This window comes from Schistocerca americana, chromosome 8, assembly GCF_021461395.2.
Source record: "Schistocerca americana isolate TAMUIC-IGC-003095 chromosome 8, iqSchAmer2.1, whole genome shotgun sequence".
Taxonomy (NCBI): domain Eukaryota; kingdom Metazoa; phylum Arthropoda; class Insecta; order Orthoptera; family Acrididae; genus Schistocerca; species Schistocerca americana.
The window spans coordinates 196,428,560-196,454,177 of NC_060126.1; the positions used below are offsets into that span (position 1 = coordinate 196,428,560).

Consider the following 25,618-nt stretch of genomic DNA (forward strand, 5'->3'; position numbering starts at 1 on the left):
CTACCACCTGTTTTACCCACAACTGAACCTGTGTGATCATTCAATTTCATATCCCTACAAAGTGTTACACCCAGGTATTTGTTTGAGTTGACCGACTGGAACAGTGACTCAATGATATTATAGTCATAGGATACTATGTTTTTGTTTTTTTTGTGAAGCACAAAATTTTACATTTCTGCAAATTTAGAGAAAGCTGCAATCTCTGCACCATGTTGAAATATTGTCAAGATCTGACTGTATATTTATGCAGCTTCTTTCAGATAGTACTTCTTCATAGATAACTGCATCATCTGTAAAAAGCCCTATTTTACTATTAATATTGTCTGCAAGGTCATTAATATTCAACATGAACAGCAAGGAGCCCAACAAACTTCCCTCGGGCACACTCGAAGTTACTTCAACACCTGACGATGACTCTCCATCCTGTGTGTTCCCTGTCCTCCCAACCAAAAAGTCCTCAATCCAGTCATGAATTTCACTTGGTACCCCATATGATCATACTTTTGACAATAAGCGTAGGTGCAGTACCGAGTCAAATGCTTTTTCAGAAATTGAGAAATACTGCATCTACCTGATTGTCTTGATCCGAAGCTTTCTGTATGTCATGTGAGAAAAGTGTGAGTTGGGTTTCACATGATTGACGTTTTCAAAATCCAAGCTGGTTGGCTTTTAGAAAGAGACACAGAGAAAGAAGAAGTGTGTTCAACAACTATTATGCCGAAAGATGTTAACCAACACAATAGTCTTATTCACAGAATTCAACCTGTAGGACAAAGCCCTTCACAGTACCTGTACGAGTTTGTTCCCCAACATGCCATAGCTGTTTTCCGTCATCCTACAGAGGTAGCAACCATTAGCCTAGCTGTTGAATTCAGGAAAACTAAGTGAGGCAACCATTTGTGGAAGTGAGGCTGTAATATCGAGATATCTCATTGATATCATCGTCTATGGCCAAGCTGTCTGAGTGCTAATCAATTTAGGGGCTTCTTTTATCAATTGCCAGCTAAAGAATACATTCCGCGATACGATAATGATTATGCTGAAGGTCGGAAATCAGAAATCTGACAGGAACATGTATTGTAAGAGTTACTGTTAATGACAGAAGACAGCCTTTCGAATTTGTCTTTTTAACAGACTGTAGTCACAATGTTTTTCTTGGATAGGACTTCTTGGAGTCGTCACAAGCAGTCATACACTGGAAGATCAGAGCTCCAGACTGATGAAGCTATTTCAACAAGCACATGTAACAAAGATTGCTCTGGACAACTGTTTTCAGATGAAGACATTGTTCTGTCATCATTAATGAGATGAGTTCCAGTGGTCAATCTAGATATTCAGTTAAACTCTGAAGCTTTCATCAATTGCAAAACCTCACTTTGGCTCACAAAACAAATCTACAGCCCCAGTGATGACCATAAACATTGCAGGAGTTCAAGGAGAAATATGCATTCAAATGGTTCAAATGGTTCAAATGGCTCTGAGCACTATGGGACTCAACTGCTGAGGTCATAAGTCCCCTAGAACTTAGAACTACTTAAACCTAACTAACCTAAGGACAACACACACATCCATGCCCGAGGCAGGATTCGAACCTGCGACCGTAGCGGTCGCGCGGTTCCAGACTGTAGCGCCAGAACCGCTCGGCCACCAGCGGCCGGCAAGAAATATGCATTACTAGCTGTTATGAGCAGGCACAGCTCATCTCGTAAGGTATGTAAACAGGAATGCCAAAACCAGTTGTGGATGGGAAGTGGTTGGACATAGAAAATGTGATGAAGGAATTAAGAACCAAAACTGCACTCACTTTCTCCCAATCTCACCCATGACACACAATCTCACAGGCTCAATCCTGAATGAGAGTGTTAAAATGGTTGAATGTGTTCTACAACCGTCTATTAAAACACAAATAAGATAAAAAGAAAAACTAAAATAGTTTTATAGGAATTTGTGGTTGGCTGATCATTTACAAAAAAATATAGACGAGTCAGCCACCCTGAAAATACATTAAAAAAGGAGCCCCAAAATTTTATGGAACAAGCTGGACATTTCACAAAATCTTCAAATATGTGCAACATTTATGTCATTGTCAGTCAATAATAGGTGGTTACGAGGGCAGTTCAATAAGTAATGCAACACATTTTTTTTCTCGGCCAATTTTGGTTGAAAAAACCAGAAATTTCTTGTGAAATATTTTCAAACATTCCCGCTTCGTCTCGTATAGTTTCATTGACTTCCGACAGGTGGCAGCACTGTACGGGGCTGTTAAAATGGCGTATGTAACAGATGTGCATTGCAAACAACGGGCAGTGATCGAGTTTCTTTTGGCGGAAAACCAGGGCATCTCAGATATTCATAGGCGCTTGCAGAATGTCTACGGTGATCTGGGAGTGGAGAAAAGCACGGTGAGTCGTTGGGCAAAGCGTGTGTCATCATCGCCGCAAGGTCAAGCAAGACTGACTGATCTCTCGCGTGCGGGCCGGCCGTGCACAGCTGTGACTCCTGCAATGGCGGAGCGTGCGAACACACTCGTTCGAGATGATCGACGGATCACCATCAAACAACTCAGTGCTCAACTTGACATCTCTGTTGGTAGTGCTGTCACAATTGTTCACCAGTTGGGATATTCAAAGGTTTGTTCCCGCTGGGTCCCTCGTTGTCTAACCGAACACCATAAAGAGCAAAGGAGAACCATCTGTGCGGAATTGCTTGCTCGTCATGTGGCTGAGGGTGACAATTTCTTGTCAAAGATTGTTACAGGCGATGAAACATGGGTTCATCACTTCGAACCTGAAACAAAACAACAATCAATGGAGTGGCGCCACACCCACTCCCCTACCAAGAAAAAGTTTAAAGCCATACCCTCAACCGGTAAAGTCATGGTTACAGTCTTCTGGGACTCTGAAGGGGTTATTCTGTTCGATGTCCTTCCCCATGGCCAAACGATCAACTCTGAAGTGTATTGTGCTACTCTTCAGAAATTGAAGAAACGACTTCAGCGTGTTCGTAGGCACAAAAATCTGAACGAACTTCTCCTTCTTCATGACAACGCAAGACCTCACACAAGTCTTCGCACCCGAGAGGAGCTCACAAAACTTCCGTGGACTATTCTTCCTCATGCACCCAACAGCCCCGATCTCGCACCGTCGGATTTCCATATGTTTGGCCCAATGAAGGACGCAATCCATGGGAGGCACTACGCGGATGATGAAGAAGTTATTGATGCAGTACGACGTTGGCTCCGACATCGACCAGTGGAATGGTACCATGCAGGCATACAGGCCCTCATTTCAAGGTGGCGTAAGGCCGTAGCATTGAATGGAGATTACGTTGAAAAATAGTGTTGTGTAGCTAAAAGATTGGGAAATAACCTGGTGTATTTCAATGCTGAATAAAACAACCCCTGTTTCAGAAAAAAAATGTGTTGCATTACTTATTGAACTGCCCTCGTAATTAGTCACGAAATGAGCTGTTGCACTCTTGCTAGTATTCAAAATACAGTCTTCTAAAATGTGGAGCATCATGGATGTGCGCCATAAGCACAACACACAGGAGGGTCCTCTTACCATAGCAAGAAGCCAGGAGTCAGGGGACTGTGTCCTACTTGAAGATGAGTGAGAGTGACCTCATCCTGTCTGCATGGCCAGTAGGAAGTATGCCATGGCTGAGCTGCGGACTTTAGCAGGCACAGTTTATTGTCTGTCACTTCCAGCCACTCTTCTTCCCACCTGTCCACGACTCTGTACCTCAACCATGGGGCAATACCATGTTGGAGGATGACAAACTGAATGAACTGAGGATCGTGACTACATCCACCATTTTGTTCCCCTTAATACAAATGTGTCCTTGCATGCAGCAGAAACACACCTCTTTCCCTAGCCTTTGTAAGTAGAGGACATCCTGGATATCCTGGACTACTTTATCTGTTGGGTAAAGGTGTAGTAGAGAGTCAAGGGCACCCAGGAAGCCAGAACAGATAGGGAATTTAGCAGGCATGACACATCTCATCTGCTCCAGTGCCCTCAAGATCATGTATAATTCAGCACTGAAGACAGTGAAGTCTTGAGATAACTGTTTCTGGAGAACAGATCAGGAATAACAACACAGCAGCCAATGGAATTCCCTTGTTTAGACTCACCCCTGAATACAGCTTACTTGTGGTGCTCATTTAAACTCAGAAAATATCACATGAAAGACATATGCAGGAGTGCAACCTCTCCTGGACTCCACAGAATCTAAAATTACCTTGACCTCTGCAGTGATCAGGGAGACAGTCAGTTATAACCCCGGATTTGGTCTGTACTTGTCCCTCACGAAGTGACTATAGCACATGCTTCACGCAGATCCCAAATGGCCTTGTTGCTCGATGATGACTGGAGAAATGGTATTCCATAGTTGGTTGAGCAAAAATGTCTGTCTTGGCTCTCGTACATATTGTATATTACCTATCTTTCCAAATAGCTGACCCCTATTTTTCTCAGAATTTCAAACGTCTTGCACTACTTTACATTGTCGAACACTTTTTCCATGTCGACAAATCCTATGAATATGTCTTGTTTCTTCTCTAGTCCTGCTTCCATTATCAACTGCAATGTCAGCATTGCATCTTTCATGCTTTTACCTTTCCTAAAGCCAAACATTGTCATCCAATACATCCTCTATACACTTGACCCCTGGGGCAAATAGAGTTTGAGACCCTTAATACATTATCGTATTGAAGTCTCCCATTGGGGAAATAGGCAGGTAAGTTGTTCTAAAAGATCTCTGAGAGCCTCAGAATTTATCGCCCTCTGTAGTAGTAAATAGACAGCAGATGGTAATCAACAGCAACTATTTGCAAGTCAGTAACCAGAGATAGATCAGAGGATGGTATCTGTTACTGACAACACAGCGATACCTCCCTTGGCCCTTTCTTCAATCAGGCCACTCTTGCAGTAGAGGGTATAGCCCCATAGCATAAGGGGGTAAAAAGCTTTAAAATTAGTTTTTTTGTAAACACAAGCACAGGGGGCGTACCTGTGCTAGGATTTCAGTTACTCCACATTCATTCCAAACCCACTGATGTTCCACTGATGTATGGGAGTCATATAACGAGTGGATTGTATTTTCACCTTGTCTCTCTGCCATGGTGGGAGCCTGCAACAGGTGTAGGCTCAGTCTTGGGGCAGGATGGTTGCCCCAGACAGACTACTTATTCCACTGGCTTCGAAGCAGAATCTTTAGAACTGTGAGGTCGAAGTCCACTGACATAGTCTGATGGTTTAGTGCCTGTATTTGTCTGCCACTGAAGTTTTTCATTTGGATTTTGGCTGGGAGGCTTTGTAACATGCAACAATAGTGACAGTGCTGATCTGTTTATCAGACTCTGCCTCTGAGAGTGCTGGGAGCTCACCACCACTGGCAACTGTGCCTTTTTCTGATGTTCTAAAGGAAGTTATGGGCTCCAACATAACAGCATCTTTACAAATGGACTTAAAAATAACAGTAGTAGTGCGAACACTAGCAACTTCCATTTATGTAGAGACATCGGCTTTTGGAATACACTTTCCACGAGTTGAAGCGAAAGAAGTAGTGAATGTGGAAGGCTGCATGAATTTATACATCTTTTTGGCCTCACCACAATCACACAGGATACACTTGTTTATTTTCAGCTCCCATACTTTACTTTCTTCAAGGTAGATGCTGCAGTCCCTTCTCCAGAAAGGAGGAAGCCCAAACGAATTTTCACACTTCAGAGGAGCTGAACAAATGACTCCTTTGTGAGTGGCTTTCCCACATTCCCTGCAAGTTGTTTCTTCCTTATATGCTAGATTAATGTACCCAAAGTGCTTGCATTTAAAGCAGTGCATTGGATTGGAGATTTTTTTTTATTTGTCATCAGTCTACTGACTGGTTTGATGCGGCCCGCCACAAATTTCTTTCCTGTGCTAACCTCTTCATCTCAGAGTAGCACTTGCAACCTACGTCCTCAATTATTTGCTTGACATATTCCAATCTCTGTCTTCCTCTACAGTTTTTGCCCTCTACAGCTCCCTCTAGTACCATGGAAGTCATTCCCTCATGTCTTAGCAGATGTCCTATCATCCTGTCCCTTCTCCTTATCAGTGTTTTCCACATATTCCTTTCCTCTCCGATTCTGCGTAGAACCTCCTCATTCCTTACCTTATCAGTCCACCTAATTTTCAACATTCGTCTATAGCACCACATCTCAAATGCTTCAATTCTCTTCTGTTCCGGTTTTCCCACAGTCCATGTTTCACTACCATACAATGCTGTACTCCAGACGTACATCCTCAGAAATTTCTTACTCAAATTAAGGCCGGTATTTGATATTAGTAGACTTCTCTTGGCCAGAAATGCCTTTTTTGCCATAGCGAGTCTGCTTTTGATGTCCTCCTTGCTCCGTCCGTCATTGGTTATTTTACTGCCTAGGTAGCAGAATTCCTTAACTTCATTGACTTCGTGACCATCAATCCTGATGTTAAGTTTCTCGCTGTTCTCATTTCTACTACTTCTCATTACCTTCGTCTTTCTCCGATTTACTCTCAAACCATACTGTGTACTCATTAGACTGTTCATTCCGTTCAGCAGATCATTTAATTCTTCTTCACTTTCACTCAGGATAGCAATGTCATCAGCGAATCGTATCATTGATATCCTTTCACCTTGTATTTTAATTCCACTCCTGAACGTTTCTTTTATTTCCATCATTGCTTCCTCGATGTACAGATTGAAGAGTAGGGGTGAAAGGCTACAGCCTTGTCTTACACCGTTCTTAATACGAGCACTTCGTTCTTGGTCGTCCACTCTTATTATTCCCTCTTGGTTGTTGTACATATTGTATAAGACCCGTCTTCTCTATAGCTTACCCCTACTTTTTTCAGAATCTCGAACAGCTTGCACCATTTTATATTGTCGAACGCTTTTTCCAGGTCGACAAATCCAATGAAAGTGTCTTGATTTTTCTTTAGCCTTGCTTCCATTATTAGCCGTAACGTCAGAATTGCCTCTCTCGTCCCTTTACTTTTCCTAAAGCCAAACTGATCGTCACCTAGCGCATTCTCAATTTTCTTTTCCATTCTTCTGTATATTATTCTTGTAAGCAGCTTCGATGCATGAGCTGTTAAGCTGATTGTGCAATAATTCTCGCACTTGTCAGCTCTTGCCGTCTTTAGAATTGTGTGGATGATGCTTTTCCGAAAGTCAGATGGTATATCGCCAGACTCATATTCTACACACCAATGTGAATAGTCGTTTTGTTGCCACTTCCCCCAATGATTTTAGAAATTCTGATGGAATGTTATCTATCCCTTCTGCCTTATTTGACCGTAAGTCCTCCGAAGCTCTTTTAAATTCCGATTCTAATGCTGGATCCCCTATCTCTTCTAAATCGACTCCTGTTTCTTCTTCTATCACATCAGACAAATCTTCACCCTCATAGAGGCTTTCAATGTATCCTTTCCACCTATCTGCTCTCTCCTCTGCATTTAACAGTGGAATTCCCGTTGCACCCTTAATGTTACCACCGTTGCTTTTAATGTCACCAAAGGTTGTTTTGACTTTCCTGTATGCTGAGTCTGTCCTTCCGACAATCATACCTTTTTCGATGTCTTCACATTTTTCCTGCAGCCATTTCGTCTTAGCTTCCCTGCACTTCCTATTTATTTCATTCCTCAGCAACTTGTATTTCTGTATTCCTGATTTTCCCGGAACATGTTTGTACTTCCTCCTTTCATCAATCAACTGAAGTATTTCTTCTGTTACCCATGGTTTCTTCACAGCTACCTTCTTTGTACCTATGTTTTCCTTCCCAACTTCTGTTATGGCCCTTTTTAGAGGTGTCCATTCCTCTTCAACTGTACTGCCTACTGCGCTATTCCTTATTGCTGTATCTATAGCGTTAGAAACTTCAAACTTATTTTGTCATTCCTTAGTACTTCCGTATCCCACTTCTTTGCGTACTGATTCTTCCTGACTAATGTCTTGAACTTCAGCCTACTCTTCATCACTACTATATTGTGATCTGAGTCTATATCTGCTCCTGGGCACCCCTTACAATCCAGTATCTGATTTCGGAATCTCTGTCTGACCATGATGTAATCTCTTTCATTCCTTGTCCCAAGCCCATATTCTCCTGTAACCTTTTCTTCTACTCCTTCCCCTACAACTGCATTCCAGTCACCCATGACTATTAGATTTTCGTCCTCCTTTACATACTGCATTACCCTTTCAATATCCTCATACACTTTCTCTATCTGTTCATCTTCAACTTGCAACGTCGGCATGTATACCTGAACTATCATTGTCGGTGTTGGTCTGCTGTCGATTCTGATTAGAACAACCCGGTCACTGAACTGTTCACAGTAACACATCCTCTGCCCTACCTTCCTATTCATAACGAATCCTACACCTGTTATACCATTTTCTGCTGCTGTTGATATTACCCGATACTCATCTGACCAGAAATCCTTGTCTTCCTTCCACTTCACTTCACTGACCCCTACTATATCTAGACTGAGCCTTTACATTTCCCTTTTCAGATGTTCTAGTTTCTCTACCACGTTCAAGCTTCTGACATTCCATGCCCTGACTCGTAGAACGTTATCCTTTTGTAGATTACTCAATCTTTTTCTCATGGTAACCTCCCCCTTGGCAGTCCCCTCCCGGAGATCTGAATGGGGGACTATTCCGGAATCTTTTGCCAAAGGAGAGATCATCATAACACTTCTTCAATTACAGGCCACATGTCCTGTGGATACACGTTACTTGTCTTTAATGCAGTGGTTTCCATTGCCTTCTGCATCCTCACATCGTTGATCATTGCTGATTCTTCCGCCTTTAGGGGTAATTTCCCACCCCTAAGACAAGAGAGTGCCCTGAACCTCTATCTGCCCCTCCGCCCTCTTTGACAAGGTCGTTGGCAGAATGAGGCTGACTTCTTATGCCGGAAGTCTTCGGCCGTCAATGCTGATTATTTATCAAAATTTAGGCAGTGGCGGGGATCGAACCCGGGACCGAAGACGTTTTGATTATGAATCAAAGACGGTACCCCTACACCATGAGTACCCTGGTTGGAGATAAAAGGCCACATTTTAAGTGAAGGAAACCAGCCTTGACATACACTGGAAATTCCGTACTGTTGACAGTGAGGATTAAGGAGTTTGATTTGACCAGCTCACTGTCTACCCTTTTAATTATGTTTTGCACCTTGATGATACCTTCTTGAGTCCACTCGACTTTCAGTACCTCATTGGGAATATGCACCAAATGTCTGCATGATGCAACACCTTTACTGTAGTTCAAGCCATTATGTAGCCCCTTGTCGATTACATATCCCCAAGATATTTAGCTTTCTGGAGGCTTGTTGCTTCTTGGGAACTAGAAGTTTTGACCAATACCCCAATTGCAGAATCGTTTGACAGATTTTACTGTCAGCAATTGGCTGTAAACCCTTCTGAATGTAGAACTATAGCCTGTCCAAAATTACTTTAGATGCCAAGGACAGAAGTGGTAGGGAGGGAAGCCCACATGGCAGGCCCTGGTCACTTTCCGCCAATACCATACTACCTGCAGCTGCCCTTAGCTTGCTGATCTGTGTGATCGTTGCGCCCTGTGACTTCCTGTGTTTCCATTTTTACAGTTGTAAGAGTTATTCTTTTATTTGTTGTTACCATTATTTGTTGTTACCATTATTTGTTGTTACCATTATTTGTTGTTTCTGTTATTTGTTGTATGGTACTGAACGATGTCACTGGGAAGTAAGTCCATGCAGCCTACTGCTTTCCGTTGCAATGTGATCAACAGAACTACTGCACATTTGAATATAAACGAAAACACTGTCCTGAAGATTTGGAAGGAAATGTTTGACAAAGAAAAGAAAACTGAACAACCATCAAAACTTAACAGGCCTGGAAAAAATCATATCGGTACGTGAATTAGCAAAATCTATTTGTTTGCAGAGGATGCGATTTGTCTTCATGTTTATGATTATCATCGCAGGAAGGAACATCTGACGCTCAGGAAGTTATTGGTCATACTTAAAGAATCAAGACGTTTTCAAGACTGTTGCACATCCCTGTCCACTCTTTTACACAACCTTGTGTATCATTATGGGCATTTACGAGGGTTGTACCAAAAGTAAGGTTCCCATATTTTTTACAAATAGAAGACATTGTTTATTGTTATTAATTTATACATTATTGAAAACTCACACTTTTGCCTATTTTTCAGCATAGTCTCCATTTTTTTTCGACACACTTTTGAAGACGGTGCTCCAGCTTTGTATTCTTAAGTTGAAGAAGTCTCCGGTCAACCTATTGAGGAAGCATGTGACCTCTGATCGGACTTCATCATCGTTCTTGAAGCATTTGCCACCAAGTGTTCCTTTAGCTTGGGGAAGCTGGGGTCTAAGTCTAGGCTGTATGGGGGAAGGGGCATAATAGTCCACCCAAATTTCTTCAAAATCTCCTGTGTTTGACGAGCGATGTGGGGTCGAGCATTGAAGTGAGGAAGCACTACTCCCTCCGTCAGTCATCCTCTCCGGTGATTCTGGATTGCTCGCCAGAGTTTGGTCAATGTTTCACAATATCTATCTGAGTTTATTGTCATCCCAGGTTGCATGAAATCAATGAGGAGTACCCCCTTCCAATCCCAAGACACAGTCGCCATAACCTTTCCTGCCGACTGCGTTTTCTTGAATTTCTTTGGTGGCGGTGAACTGGAGTGACACCACTAACAATTGTTGTTTTGTTTTGGGGGTGTAATGAACACTCACGTTTCATCTCCTGTGACATTAGAGTCCAACAACTTCTCCCTGTTGCCTCCCCCCCCCCCCCCCTCACATAGTTGAAGAAACTTGCAAGCACTGTCAAGGCGTTGCTTCTTGTGTCCATTACTCAGCATCCGAGGGACCCAGTGAGCACACCTTGTGACAACCCAATGTTTATGTTAAAGTTCTTTCAACTGTGCCATGGGAAGATTCAGGAATGCATTCAACAAGTTCACAGACAGTGACCCTCCAATCTTTGAGGAGCTCACTGTTGATCTTCTGGACAACGGTGGTCTTCCACTCCGTTCTTCATTGTGAACTTCCATCGGACACTCAGCAAAAGCCCTGCAACATTTGCGGATGTGCTGACAGACCTGCACTCTTCACCATAAACCTCAGTCAGTTGCCAATGAATCTCCATGGGCGGTAACTTCTTTGCATGGCAAAACCGGAGTACTGCTTGAACCTTGCACTTGGCGGGAGCGGCAATCAGCACTTCCATCTCTGACTGCTGCCAAGCCAACATTGAGTGACGTAGCGGATTGCAGATGGGCAGGCTCAAGAGTGGAGGAACTACTGCGCACGGCACTGGTTGTCGGATTTAGCCTACCACCTTCCCTCGAGGCTGTAGCTCATTGGGAACCTTACTTTTGGTACAATCCTTGTATATGGTTGTAAACTGTGATGGAGAGGGAGCACATAGCTGCATGGGCATGCTGATTTTTAAGGGACACCCAACGTACAAATATCGACGAAGTAGCATGACTTGATGAAATGTGGGTAATTTTGGTCACCACATTGTCAAACAGGATTGGACAGATGACAACTAAAGGAACACTGACAATGCTCTCTGGTGGTGGTGGTGGGGGGGCACTTATTCTTCTTCATGCAGGAGGCACCTCACGCGGTTTTCTCCCGAACTGTCTCCTGCTTTTTAAATAAAAGAAAATTGGAGATTATCAATAAGAAATTAAACATGTTACATTTACAAAGTGGTTCAAAAATTCACAAATACCAAATGTTGGAAAACCATCAACAGTTGTTCTAGATAATGCTCCTTACCATTCACTTGCTGACAAGGCACCTACCATGGCAAACCAAAAGGAAGCAATGATTGACTGGCTTCAGTGTCATAATGTCAATGTCAGTGATGACCTTAAAAAGGTGGAGCTTTGTGGAAAAAATATCTCTCCATAAGCCGCAGTTCCCCCTATACAAAATCAACAAATTGGCAGAAAAACATGGGCATACTGTCATTAGGCTACCACGTTACCACTGCCAATTCAACCCAATAAAATTACAGAATTAATATGGGCCAAACTTAAAAGTTATGTTCTCAGGAATAATAGTAAATTTACCTTCTCTGCAGTCAAAGCACTCACAAGAGAACTTGTCAGGAACATCCTGTTGAAGACAGGAAGAGTGCCGTCAGACATATGCAGACCATAATGAAAAGAGCATGACAATGAAGCTCTTTTGGAAAATTCAATGGAAGAGATGATAATTTCATTAAATGATGACAATGACAGAATCCATCCCACTAACAATAGTGGCATTGGTGAAGTATTTCCAATATTCCCGTACAAATGGAAAACAGGTGGATTCAGCTATATGTTTGGCGGGAGCTGTTTACATCTTTAAGTACCTACATAACAAAATTATATCACTCTAAGCTTGGAAATTTTATAACACAAAATAAATACTACTGTTTATGATATAACTGCTGTAATACAGAGGTCCTGTTATTTGTATTGCTGTTGTTCTTTCTAAACAATAGAAATTGGTATATTTAAGATATGGTTTCCCACCATGATAAACACGGTTAATCTTATTTTTGTTGTATTAGAATTAAACAGGTGGATCAGAAAAATTAATAACAGTTTCATTACAAATCTATAGACATCTTGGAACAAATAAGCCCTCGGTCACAAATATTAAGTCAAAATTATAGACATCTGTTTCTCATGTTGAAACTGTATGGGGGCCTGATTAGTAATTGACATGTGAGTGGACCATTGTCTTTTAACTCAGACTTTATCACATTAGGGATCTCTGACAGAGTTATGGTTTTGAAAATATGAAGTATTCTTAAGATTTCATTCACATAATGTATCCATTTAACTTTAATAGCAAAAAAGTTCCCACATGTAGAAAATTCAGTAAAGTCTTTAAAAAAATGCACTTTTTTAAAGTGTCATTATATTGTCTTAATAATTTGTTGCCACAAATTAAACTAAAATGAAACTGTAGTGTAACTCTTCCAGAACACATGGATGCAATTTCCATATTTATAAAGTAAATAGTTTGCCTGTTTGCACAAGCTGAATGAAATGTAAGATTGTGTGTGCGTTCCATGCAGGTCGTGGCAACCTTGTTCTACACCTCCATATGCTCCTGCCGAAGTGTCAATCCTACAGCAATCTATAGCAGACTCTAGGCGAAACTTTGCAAAGCTACTGCTTTTCCTCTGAACTATTGAAAACACTTTCTGACCAGCAGCATGCATTCTGCTACTGTGAATGGAAGTACTCTGAGTAACTCCTGAGTCAGGAGGACTGCTACACAAGACCTTTTGCAAAGTTGGATGTTGATACCCATCAGTGGTACACCCATCAGGGAGTTCATCAGTTTAATAAGTATAAGGGTTTCATCTCAGTCCCAAGAGGAGCAAAATAAAAGTCCACCTAGACAGAGCCACCCTCGCCTGGGTAAGCCTTATACAACTGAGGTACAGCAGGTTCCTCAGAGGTTGCCAGTCGTGCATCTCATCACAGTTTGAGATTGAGGGTATTTTTGCAGAGGTTTTTATCATCCTTGTGATTCAGGCAAATAAGCCAAGTGCCTCAATTCCTGGGACACTGCATGCCCAGAGCTTACAGTTACAGAGGACTGGTTGTGCTCGCCAGTCCTTGGCTTAGGAAACCCAGGTCACCAAGCCAGCCCCAGCAAACGAACGCTGAGCTTCTTGAGGTGGGAAGCTACGACTGACCTGCCAGTAGGATCTGTCCTGATCGAGGAATAATGTTGGCTAGGTTAGTCATTCTCTGTCAGGTGTTAAGGTGCTTTCAAATTTGGCTGGAGAAAAGACAGACCAGTTGGCCCACACCATATCAACAATGGGGATGAACCACCAGAAAGCCAGTGCTCTTATAGGGCATTTCCAGCTGAACAATGCATAACACAGGAGGAAATGGAGAAGATGCTGCAAGATGACATCACTGAACTTTCATAAAGTTCTTGGTCTCTTCTGTGGTCTTGGTGAAAAACAATGATGGCACATGGCATTTCTACATTGAGCACCAATGACTGAACAAAATCACGAAAATCCATTGCCGCATATTGATGACACCCTAGACTGTTCGAAAGCAACAAAAAATTTCTCCACTATGGATAAGCATCAGGCTGCTGGCAAATCAAAGTTGACAAGGCTGACTGGGAAAAGATTGCTTCACAGCTGCTCGCAGCCTCTATGAATTTAAGGTCACACCATTTGAACTCCGTAAGGCTCCAGCCACCTTTGAACATATGATTGACATCCAGCATCAACATCTTAAGTGAATGACATGTAATTGCTATTTGAGGGACACTATCATTTTCTTGGAGACATTTTAAATACATCTAGGCTGTCTGACAATTGTGTTGATGTGTGTTCAGACTGCAGGCATCAAAGGAATAAAAATCCTTGGGCGTGTAGTGGATGGCAATAAGAGTCTGTCCCAATCCAGAGAAAATAAAGGGCAGTAACTGATTTTCCAACTTCTCGACATATTCATGGTGTGAGAAACGTTCTTTGAATTGGTTGTACTACAGGTGATACATAAAGGATTTCTGCACCAAGGCACATCCCTTACTAGAACTACTGCAGGGAAATGCCAAATATTCACGGAACAAAGTGCAGGAAAGATCTTTCCTTGCCCTTAAGCAGGCACTAATATCTTATCAAGTCATGGCACCATTGCCAATGCTAGCAGTGTTGGAATAGGGTCAGTTCTAGTACAAATTCAGGGAGGTGTTGAAAAGGTAACAGCTTAGGCTTCCATAGTACTCTTCAAGTCTGAGATGACCCACTCTACAACCATTAAAGAGAGCCTTGCAGTTGGTTTGGCCATAAATAAGTTCCAGACATAGTTATTTGGTAAATCATTCATTATAAAATTATTGAAAAAATGTTTAGATCATAATGGTTACTTTATTTAAAATGACCGGTCTCAGCCTAGTGTTAGATCATCTTCAGAACAGCACCATCTGCTAAAGTTGAAAATGTCCGGAACAGTCAGCAACCCCCAGTCACTGAAACTGTACATTAACATGGCTTACAAGATTGCTGTTCCTCCGAAAATGTTACCCCAAAAAATTGCAGAGGTTCTTGTAGAAGACACCATTTTGGAGCATGGGTGATCTGTGATCATGGAAAATGTTTCCACTTGAGACTAGTATTGGAGGTAACTTCATGTTGTAACATCACCCAAAGGATGAAAGCTGCCTTACCATTTACAGAAAAATATCCTCCCAGATGCTTAAACAAGTCATTGGCAGGTATGCTTTCCACACATGCTGATGTCAAATGGATGCTACTCAGACTGACTATGTGAAATCTCTCATCACAAGGACCAAAGAAGCAAGGCAGCTGGCTTGCATATAGAAATTGGATACCCCGAAGAAAGACCTAGAGCAACTTCAAGCAGCGGCTTGATTTGGTATGGACTTTTCTGTCCGTGCAGTCAGTGGGACTATCAGAAAAGTTACTAAAGTACTACTTTGGGCCATATATGCTCTTTTACTTTTAGTAATGATTACGACCCTTCGCCAAGAAGACAAGGTGAAGAGATTTTATCCATGTCCTCCATATTACAGTCCTGTTACAGTCCAGGTAAATCTGTAATGCTGATTCAGAAGCAGCAGGTTTCTTCACAGAGGCACTATTAATGAATATATGTATCATAGCAATAACAAACATGACTTATGGCACACAGATTGCTACTTAGCGTAGAGAATACACATCAAGATGCGGATGGGCACAATTAAAAGACACTCACATACAGCTTTTGGCTACAGCCTCTATCAGTAAAACACACACACACACACACACACACACACACACACACAAAAGTAGCAAGCACACCTCACACATCTATGGCCACCAACCCCGGCATCTTGGGCCGGAATCATGCTGGAGTTGTGAGTGCGTGAGGTATGCTTGCTTGCTTTAGTGTGTGTGTGTGTGTGTGTGTGTGTGTGTGTGTGTTTTACTGCCGAAGGCTATGGCCAAAACCTGTATGTGAGTGTCCTTTAATTATGCCTGTCTGCAACTTTTGACATGTCTTCTTTATGGTAAGTAGCAATCTGTCTTTTCCTACATTGCTGATATTCCTACCTGGAATTTCCATTGTAGATTTATGGAACATAGTACTTTATAGAGTACTATGAAGAATACATTGTGTGTAGCACTAAACACACCGAATGGACAACAGTGATACAATTACAGAAAAGGCCGAGTATTCATTTGCAGTCACTTTAAATAATACTGTTTCTTTAGTGGCTCGCCAGAGTGTGGCAGGGGGTGGACCCAGGTGATCTCTATAAGAAGGCATGAGAACTGTATGGACGTGCCACCTTGGAATGTACATCATTCCTCCCTTCCAAGGGTGGGAAATGGCATACATGAAAACACCACGCACAGAAAACTATGCATGGTACAGAAAAAATGCATGGTACTGAAAAAAAAGCACTGGTACTGAAAAAAAAGCACTGGTACCGAAAAAAAAAAACACTGTTACTAAAAAATGCAATAGTACTGAAAAAAAGCAATGGTACCGATGTAAAAAAAAAAGGCACTGATTTCAAGGCACTGAGATTACGTGCCTCGGAAAACACCAATGACTGTGCTGACATCCATTTCATCACACGATGAATGTGGCTGCTGTAGAATGTGGCTGGCAGGCAATGGTGAGTAGGGGTGGAAGTGATGAGGGGGCTGTTTGGTGCACCATTCCCCCTCTCGTCTGAGGCTGCAGGGCATGACTGGGGACAGCATCTCCATAGCAATGTCCTCGTAGAGGTCAGTGGTTGGTGCCAGAGGTGTCAGTGGGCGTGTCATAGGCAATGGCCACACAGGACCCAGCCATGGATACGACGGCGGCTGCGGCAGCAGGTGCAGCGGGAGCTGCACAAATGACGGCAGCTGAGGAGTGGGGGTGGGGGCAGAAATCTCAGACAATGATTTGCCAGACAGTGACTCCTGCTGCAACACGACAGGACCATCTGCGACACAGGGACAGGCATTGGCGGGAGGGGGGCACTCCAGAAAAGATCCCACTGTGCGTGGCTGTAGATGGTCGAAGTGATGTGAGTCCACACATCAGGAGTGCAGACAATGCTCAGGCACCAGCCCCAGTGACACAACGATGGCAAGAGCCCATTTCAGCCAGCAGCTGAAACCACGAATCCAGACAGGCGTATCTGGCCATCATAGAGCTGGTGACAGTGGTGGATGCAGTATCGGATGCAGCAGATGAAGGAGGGTCCAAACAGAAGTAAATTCTCAAGAAACAAATGGGGGGCCTTTAGTGGTAACCATGGTATACCGAAGTCCCTCAGTTGCAAAACTCTTAAAGCGGAAATAGTGGCCACCGTGGATGTGGACGGACAATGCACCATGTAGGGAACGTGGCATTGTCATCCACTACAATGAGCCAGTAGTGATTTAGGAAGGGTCCAGCAAAATCGGCACGTAGACACTCCCAAGGACACTGTGGCATCGGCCTGGGGCAAAAAGCAACCCGCAGTGCCACCTGTTGCTGAACACAGTGTGCGCAAGCAGCGATAAGTCGTGTGATGTCTCCATCTACGCACGGTGGATACACATGTCAGCGAGCCAAAGCTTTGGTGCAAGAGGTCCCCCAATGACCAAAATGCAGAAGCTGCAGAACAGGAAGCAGGAATCGCAAGCTGGGGAGCAGCATCCCCCATAGGTAACAAAGGAATGCCGTCAAATGGCCCAGGGGTTTTTCCAGCCACTGGAACTGCACAAAAGAGAGGAAGTGACTATGTACAGGATCCATGGTGACAGTCGATGCTATCGTGGCATTAATGACAGGAAAACAGTTGATCGCATTTGGTTCTCAGTTTCAATCTGCCCTGTGTCAGACCACTTCCACACCAGATTAGCATCTCTTGTCGCTTACAGATGTCTCGCAGCATGCTTTTGGCATGGTGTTGATTCACAAATATGTGGACGGGACTGAACAACACATTGTTCACGCTTCTAAGACTTTAACTCTACTCAGCAGCCATATTCTCAGATTGAAAAACAGGCTTTAGTGGTTGTGTTCGCCCTCAAGAAACTTCATTTATTCTTGTATGGTTCTTAGTTCCATTTAATTATGGATCACAAGCCTTTGGTTGCTCTTTTTAACCCTTCACCTTCTGTATCCGACAAGGCAGTGCATCGTTTACAGTATGGGCTCTCTTCCTCTCCCATTATCACTATTAGATCAATTAGCAGCCGAAGGCACAACATGCCAGTGCCAATGCCTTGTCTCACCTTCCAGTCGCTCGGACTCAATGTTTGAGCATGATGAGTTGCTCTGTTTCTATTTAGATACTGAGAACCAAACGTGATCAATGGTTTTCCTGTCATTAATGCGACAATAGCATCGACTGTCACCATGGATCCTGTACATAGACTTCATCAGTATGGTGGAAACATCCACTTGCAGTGTAAACAAAATGGCAATAATGTTACAACTACAAACACATAAAAAAAGAAAAGATACAAGAATGTCTCACTCCAACAATAAAATGAAACTAATGAGACAACCGTGGTAAACAGGAAGTTTAGGGTGAGAACGAAGCTAAACATATGAAAATACAAAACACCACACCATCCCAAAACAAATATTTTAAAAAAGAATTCTCAACTTACAACATAATGCTACAGCCACAAAGTCAACAGCAATTGTACGCTTCACTCTGCCTACAAAGCTCAAATGAAGCATACAATACCAAAAAATCAATATCTGCAATTCTGAAAAGCAGAATCAAACATTTCCCTTGACTTATACAGCTCAAATGAAACCCTCAATACCAAGAAACCCACACCCACAGCTCCAAAAAGTGAAATTGGACATCTACCTTGACCTATATAGGCCTAGCTCAAATGCAGCTCTCGATATCTACTGGCACACCATAAAAATAAAATGAATGAATAAATAAAAACACAAACTTCACACACCTATTCAACTCACAAAACCCAAAAACCCCATACTCACCAGATCAATTAAAACAGAACTGAAATAATGTGCGTGCGCTCGCACGCACACACACACACACACACACACACACACACACACACAATGACAAACACCAAACTAATCACACCTAACAAAAATGCCAAACACTCAGGAGAGAAAAACCCATAACTCACTGAAAACAATGAAAACACTTCCAATTACAAGTTATAGACTCAAATAAACCCAAGTTACCACAGCAACAACCAAGACTCAAATGAACACACTACCGCACATTAAACTGAACACATCAACATCTATCACTGGAGAGCGCCATCGAATTAAACAACATGACATCTACCAATACAACCAACTCAAAAACACCACACCACTACACCACGGGTAAAAGCAGACATATGGAATCAGACGCTTCCAATGACCTCCTAACAAAGGTTGAAACAGGCAAGATTCAGAATTATTATGGTGTGGTAGCCTAATTAGGAATAACCAAAACAATGTTGAAGCAATGAGAAGAGATACAGTCCTGGAATGTTTTAACCGTGTATCTGTATGGTAATGGACATTAGTTTCTTGTATGTAAAACAAATTCACTTCTCATCAAAAACACATTTTTTTTAATTTCCGAGGCACTTTTCTCAAAAAAAAAGACTGATAATGGCATCAGACTTTCAGTACCTCTTGTTAATAAAAGAATGATTGATTAAAATGTGGCCTATAGTGAGAACAAGAACAAAAAAAAATGGTTCAAATGGCTCTGATCACTATGGAACTTAACATCTGTGGTTGTCAGTCCCCTAGAACTTAGAACTACTTAAACCTAACTAACCTACGGACATCACACACATCCATGCCCGAGGCAGGATTCAAACCTGCGACCGCAGCGGAGAACAAGAACAAATTTACAAGTTATTTATAAGAAATATAACTTATTGTCTTTCACAACAAAAAAAAAACATTAATCATAACGAAAAATTACAGTAAAAAATCTTTATCTGATTTGCAGATGATGTTTCTTCAGAAATTGTACCTGAAGTTTGCTCATCTTAATATTGATTTCCTATGGAACGTTCCCTCGTGACTGTGTCACCTAAAGCGAGGAATCAAGCAGATCTCTACATGCCACTCCGGTGTAGGGAATGTGAAGACAGAATTAAACTAATGACAGAACCATTTATGCAATCACTCGCGTCAACCTAAACCTAACATTACCAGATGTTACATTCACTTGGTAACATAACAATGAGGCATGAGACACCATAAATGCACATACAGTAGCGAAATTGACACACTATTTCTATTGCATCTATATAATTTTTTGAAATGCAAACTGTGGTCACAGACTGACTGGTCGGGTAGTCCAAGGTTTAGCTCAGGTTGAGATGTGACTGAGTTAGTGGCTGACTGAGAGCTGACCAAGGCATTAATCTGACAATGTGGATTTCGACGAATGAGTTTCTATGGATTTTTGTCTTGGTTACGTCTTGAAAAATCAAATGAACACAAAAATAAACATTATCTTCCTACTCATATTTTATTGCGAAAACTTATTGCATATCCAGTACATTACGAGTTCACACCGACAAAAAAAAAGTATATACGTACCTCACCCAAGAATATGGTATTCAAAAGCTCATCCACATTTTCATCACTTTTCATCATGTTTGACTTGGTACTTGTTATTTTTACAATTTTAGCCTTTCATTCCGTACTATCTTTAGTATTATCCTCATTTCTTTAACATTATTTACTGACGAAATTAATAATTTTATATTTAAGTTCGAAGAAATCGCACAAACTCTTAAGTACCATTTGTTAATATCGGTTCTTTTCCCATTTTAAACATAAACAACATTCGACACTGTTACTATTTCACGTTTCGCGGCAGTACGTACTACAGCTGTTCTTGCAAATGACTACATTTGTCCAGTATCATCTTTGCTGTACGACAATTGTTTGACTTTGTTACTCTGTTATCTTTGCGAAAGTTCAGTGTTTTTATGTTCTCAGAGCGGCTTGTTTACATTTCTTCGAAGTCCATACTGTGTTGTGATTACTGAACTACTGAAGTATGGCAGCTATAAGAAAACTGCTGTCTGTGCATCATATTCTCCGAAACGGTGACCTACTAGCAATAACCCAGCGTAAGTTCTTAAGCAGGCCACTTCTGTCCTGATTGTGCCGATTTTCAGTTTTCTTGCCGTAGGGTTGCATAAGTAATAAAGAAAGAGATGTCACCTGTCAACAATAAAACATAAGAGAGAAACAAAAGATAGAACCTCCGGTGCAGGACATTGGCAGTAAAGACACTTTTTGTGACTTTACCGTAATACATGATACGCCCTCTTTAAAGCAAGAAATATGAGTTGAACGCTTTGTCGATGTCATTAAAGACGAACCACATATTGAGATTGGGTGAGTCTGAGAGAAAAAATAAGCTGTGGCCTTTTCAAAGGAACAGTCTATGCATTCGGCAGAAGGGACGTTGGAGAAGTATGGGAAGTATAGATCTGAAGAGCTCCATGCGCAAATTTTAATACCGGCCCCAGAAATGGAACGCAAATGCCTTTAATCATGAAGCCACGCTCTTTATATTTTTTCGATTGTGATATATGCCCATGTATTTTCCTGTAGATCATGTTTTATTTTTCCGTTCCAGCTGTGAAGAGGAGATGAACCATTTTAATACAGTGCCTCTGATTTATTTATTTTTGTTCCTTCATCCAATGATCATATCACAGTTAGGCCTATATAGTATTTGTCGAGGTAAAAAGGTGTCCATATTTGGGCAAAAAATTACACAAATCATACATAACATGCTTTAAGAGAATAGGACAGAGAGCTTATGGGGATGACACAGATGGTCAGCTGTTGCCTGTCCGGAGGACCATCTCAGCATTTGCCTAAGCAAGCTAGGAAAACTGAAAAACCCACTGATACTTTTCCTACAGTATTTCGTGGTCCACAATTTCATATTCCTTTCCAAAGTCTTTCCTAAGTAGCTACAACTTGTGTGGTATTTTGTAGATCTTAGATGGTAATTTAGGTAATCAGAGGGTTGTTGTTTTTGTCGAAAAATTTTGGTAACCTGTAATACATTATTTTTTTGTGATACTCCCAGAGCCTGATAATGAGAGTATCTGTAGTTTTCTAGATTTGATTTGACACCTGTCTTATAAAGTTTTGCCATTTTGGTAATTTGTACATGGTCAGGGAATGTGTTTGTCAGAAAATGTGAATTTACTATATCTCATAGAGGTACTGAAATGTATGTAATGCACTGCTTTTTAGGATAATCTGTAAAGTCGGTGCTAGAAGTCATTTTCTTAATTTTTTTTTTTTTTTTTGGAATTTCAATGTTGTTTCATTTGGAATTATCAGTATGTAGAATAAAGAGATGCAAAGTGTACTTTGCATGTCCCATGTGATGTTAGTCCCCCTCTGCTCTGAAATCTTGTTTATGGTGACTGACAAATCATTAGTCTAGCCCAAACCATAGGCTATGTTAGAAGACTACAACTTTGTTTACTGTTGGGGAGCCCAGTGAATCTGAAATTGAAATAATGGCTTTGGAAACTTATTTATCTGTAGCTTAGCATGATGTCATTTTCATGTACAGTATTTAATGTGCTTCACATATTTAATACACTTTTTGTTATAAAAATTAAAACTCTTGCATAAATTCAGAAAAAAATCTATTAGACAAAAAACATATCACCAAAGATTATTTTGGTGCATAATTTTACAGCAGGCAGTCTGTTGTACATAATCCACTATAGCTCAAGAGGAATTTTTATGTTTGTAATTACAATACCATTACAGAAGCATCTGTTTCCACCTTTCTGCTTTGACCAATGACACCATCAATATGATGGAAACTGCTATTTCAAGTGTACACAAAATGATAATGACATCACTACATACAAATGCCAACAAATGTGGACAAAAATAAAAATGAGACAATAACATTGCACTCCAAAAATAAAATGAAACTAACTCTATAACCATGGAAAATTGGGAGTGTACAGCAACAACAACACTGCACCATCCCAAAACAAATACTATAAAAAAATGGAAATTACAACTTCCTGCTACACCAACAAAACTACAGGAATTCTACATTTTCCTTTAGATTTGAGATATGCAGCTCAACAAAAAAAAAAAAAAAAAAAAAAAAAAAAAAAACAACATCTATAACACCAAAAAGTGGAATTGGACATTTAACTTTACCTCTATCACTCAACTACATATAAGGATACCAAAAAAACCAGATCCTACAACTCCAAAACGTGGAACCAAAACCTCAACAACTCAAAAATCCGAATACCTATACACTACAGCAATTAAAACACACCTGACCAATTATAAATATGCAACACAAAACTACTATAGAAGAAAACCAAAACAAAAATTCCTTACCAACAAAAGCTTATGGCAATACCACCTAGGTTGTGCTCCCCTCATCCCAACACACACACACACACACACACACACACACACACACACACACACAAAAATATGTCCCATGTCCCTGGTCCAAGACACTGGAACTCTTGTCAACCTCATGTTGTTGCCACAAATGTGACAACATATTCAGCAATAAGACCGAGCATCTGCAGAAACTATGTCAGACATCATATTGTCAACTATGTTAGAACCTAATGATACACTTGTGAGCTTCACTGTCATATCCATAACTAATAAAAAGCAGTAAAAAAAATTAGGCTTCTTTCTGCACAACTACATTCAAATCCATCACTAGAGGGCCCGATAAAATACAGCAACATGACATCTACAAACAAAACAAATTTAAAAACTCTGCACCATAGTGACATCACATACACCACCACCATCATGTCACAGGTCAAAGCAGGAGTAGAATCAGACACTTCAATTGACCCGGAAAAATGACATTCACTATTTCATATTAAAACTCTCTTTAGCACAAAAAGAGGCGCAATGATGCTACAAAAAATTTTGATTACTGACCCAGTGAAATAAAATTTCTGGCAGACAGAAAGGTAAGGCCTGAAAACAAACTGAAAAAGTGTTTCCTTGACAACTCGTCATATTCAGTAGAAGAATTTCTGTTGTTGTAGTGTGTAAAAAGTGGTGAATAGGAATTACTAACTTACACCTGTATACATTAAGAAAAAATGTTCAGCATGTGGCCACATTTACAAATTAATTTGTAATGTAAAATGACTGGTTCGACATTATTAGATTTATTGTGCAAAGTAATCCATGGGACATGAACCTAAGTAGCTATAAATATGTATTGTACATAACCTATAAAAATGTCAGGTGGCACTACTACGTAATCATTATTATTATTATTATTATTATTATGTACCTGCGTACATAGCTGCTCATGGCGCCCTGTTTGGGTTTCTTCTCGTTTCAGTCTCGTACGGATATGTATGTTGTAACCATAGAGAAGACCGATGACATAGTTATCACTTCTTTATTTGTTTAGGACAAGTTCTGGACTCTAGTTATTATAAGTATAATGTCATGTGTGGATCAACTCTTAATTATCCTTTTAAGGCACTTTGAATAAAGCACCGTTGCTGCTTGGGTGCATGTTACACCTTTGGTGGTACAGAGCTTTACCACATACACTAAATCCAAATAACCTTCCTTAAAAATTCCTATAAATGCACCCATGCTGCTTATCTCAAAAAGTGTAGAAGTTCCCTTAGTACAAAAGTTTTAAGAACCAGATCACTACTGCTCCTAAGAAGAGTATACAAAACATACAAAGCTATATTTACATATTAACCTACTTAAGTCAGTGTAGGCAACGAAATATCCCTTGTTAGTAGGCTAGTTTCCTCGTCAGACACTTGTGAGATGCATTAGAGCTTTTGGAGGTAAGTAATGCATTTATTGTTTATGTGACTGCTACCAAACTGAAGGAGTTAAGTGTTTTGAACAGTTAACAACCTTTTGTTGTTGGTCATTCTATTATTAATTACTTATTGTTCCATGCATGTAGACTAGCATACAACATCTGGATGCTTGTATCTTTGTTATTCAGATGCTTGTATCTTTGTTATTCAGTTATTGACTTAGCATACAGACTAAATCATCAAAGTTGGTATGTTCATTTATTTTGCTACTTTGGAGGATACCTCGAAACCAACAGTATCCGGCTTCTGTAGCTACTGTCAAAATGCTCCTTTTTTCTTGAGAAAAATGCTCCCAGACAACAATTTAACTTTCTGCAGCAGTGATGTCCCTATATGCACAATTTTTCCGTTATTCCCATTTAGGCATAGGTCATCCTTTTTCTGTAGGTCCGCTATCCTATTCACCACACCACACATATATGTAAATTAGGGTACAGTGTCCTGTTTAATACTACCTACAACTCTACCTTCTTCTTCTCCTCTAAATATTCTGAAGTAATATACTCCTGTTGTATTCTGAATCCATACGTGGTTTCTGAGCTTCCTTGTGTGATATATTCATTGTACCCCTCTGTACATAATCGCTTCTTACCAACCTATGTGCTGTTGTAACTCTGTATGCACTCATGTACAAGATGTTCTAATAATACACAGCAATATTTCAGAGTGAGGTTCAGCACATGTAGGAGATATGG

General features: G+C 40.9%; 2 protein-coding genes across 5 annotated transcripts in view; one reads left to right on the forward strand and one right to left on the reverse strand.

Annotated features, from left to right (window-relative positions):
• Positions 1 to 20,941, reverse strand: part of LOC124545183 (nucleolar protein of 40 kDa-like) — a 69,179-nt gene extending 48,238 nt beyond the window's left edge. For 2 of the 3 annotated variants that reach the window (XM_047124042.1, XM_047124044.1), the window contains exon 1: positions 20,617 to 20,941. In XM_047124042.1, coding sequence (XP_046979998.1) covers positions 20,617 to 20,673 — 57 coding nt within the window. In that variant the 5' untranslated portion in view covers positions 20,674 to 20,941. The remainder of the gene's footprint in view (positions 1 to 20,616) is intronic. The other variant, XM_047124043.1, reaches the window with a different exon arrangement.
• A 138-nt stretch (positions 20,942 to 21,079) lies between these two features.
• The window catches only part of LOC124545435 (39S ribosomal protein L44, mitochondrial), a 55,418-nt gene continuing 50,879 nt past the window's right edge, over positions 21,080 to 25,618 (forward strand). The window contains exon 1 of one of the 2 annotated variants that reach the window (XM_047124353.1): positions 21,080 to 21,155. In XM_047124353.1, the coding sequence (XP_046980309.1) occupies positions 21,083 to 21,155 (73 nt within the window). In that variant the 5' untranslated portion in view covers positions 21,080 to 21,082. Of the gene's footprint in view, positions 21,156 to 21,283; positions 21,427 to 25,618 lie in introns of those variants that run through there. The other variant, XM_047124354.1, reaches the window with a different exon arrangement.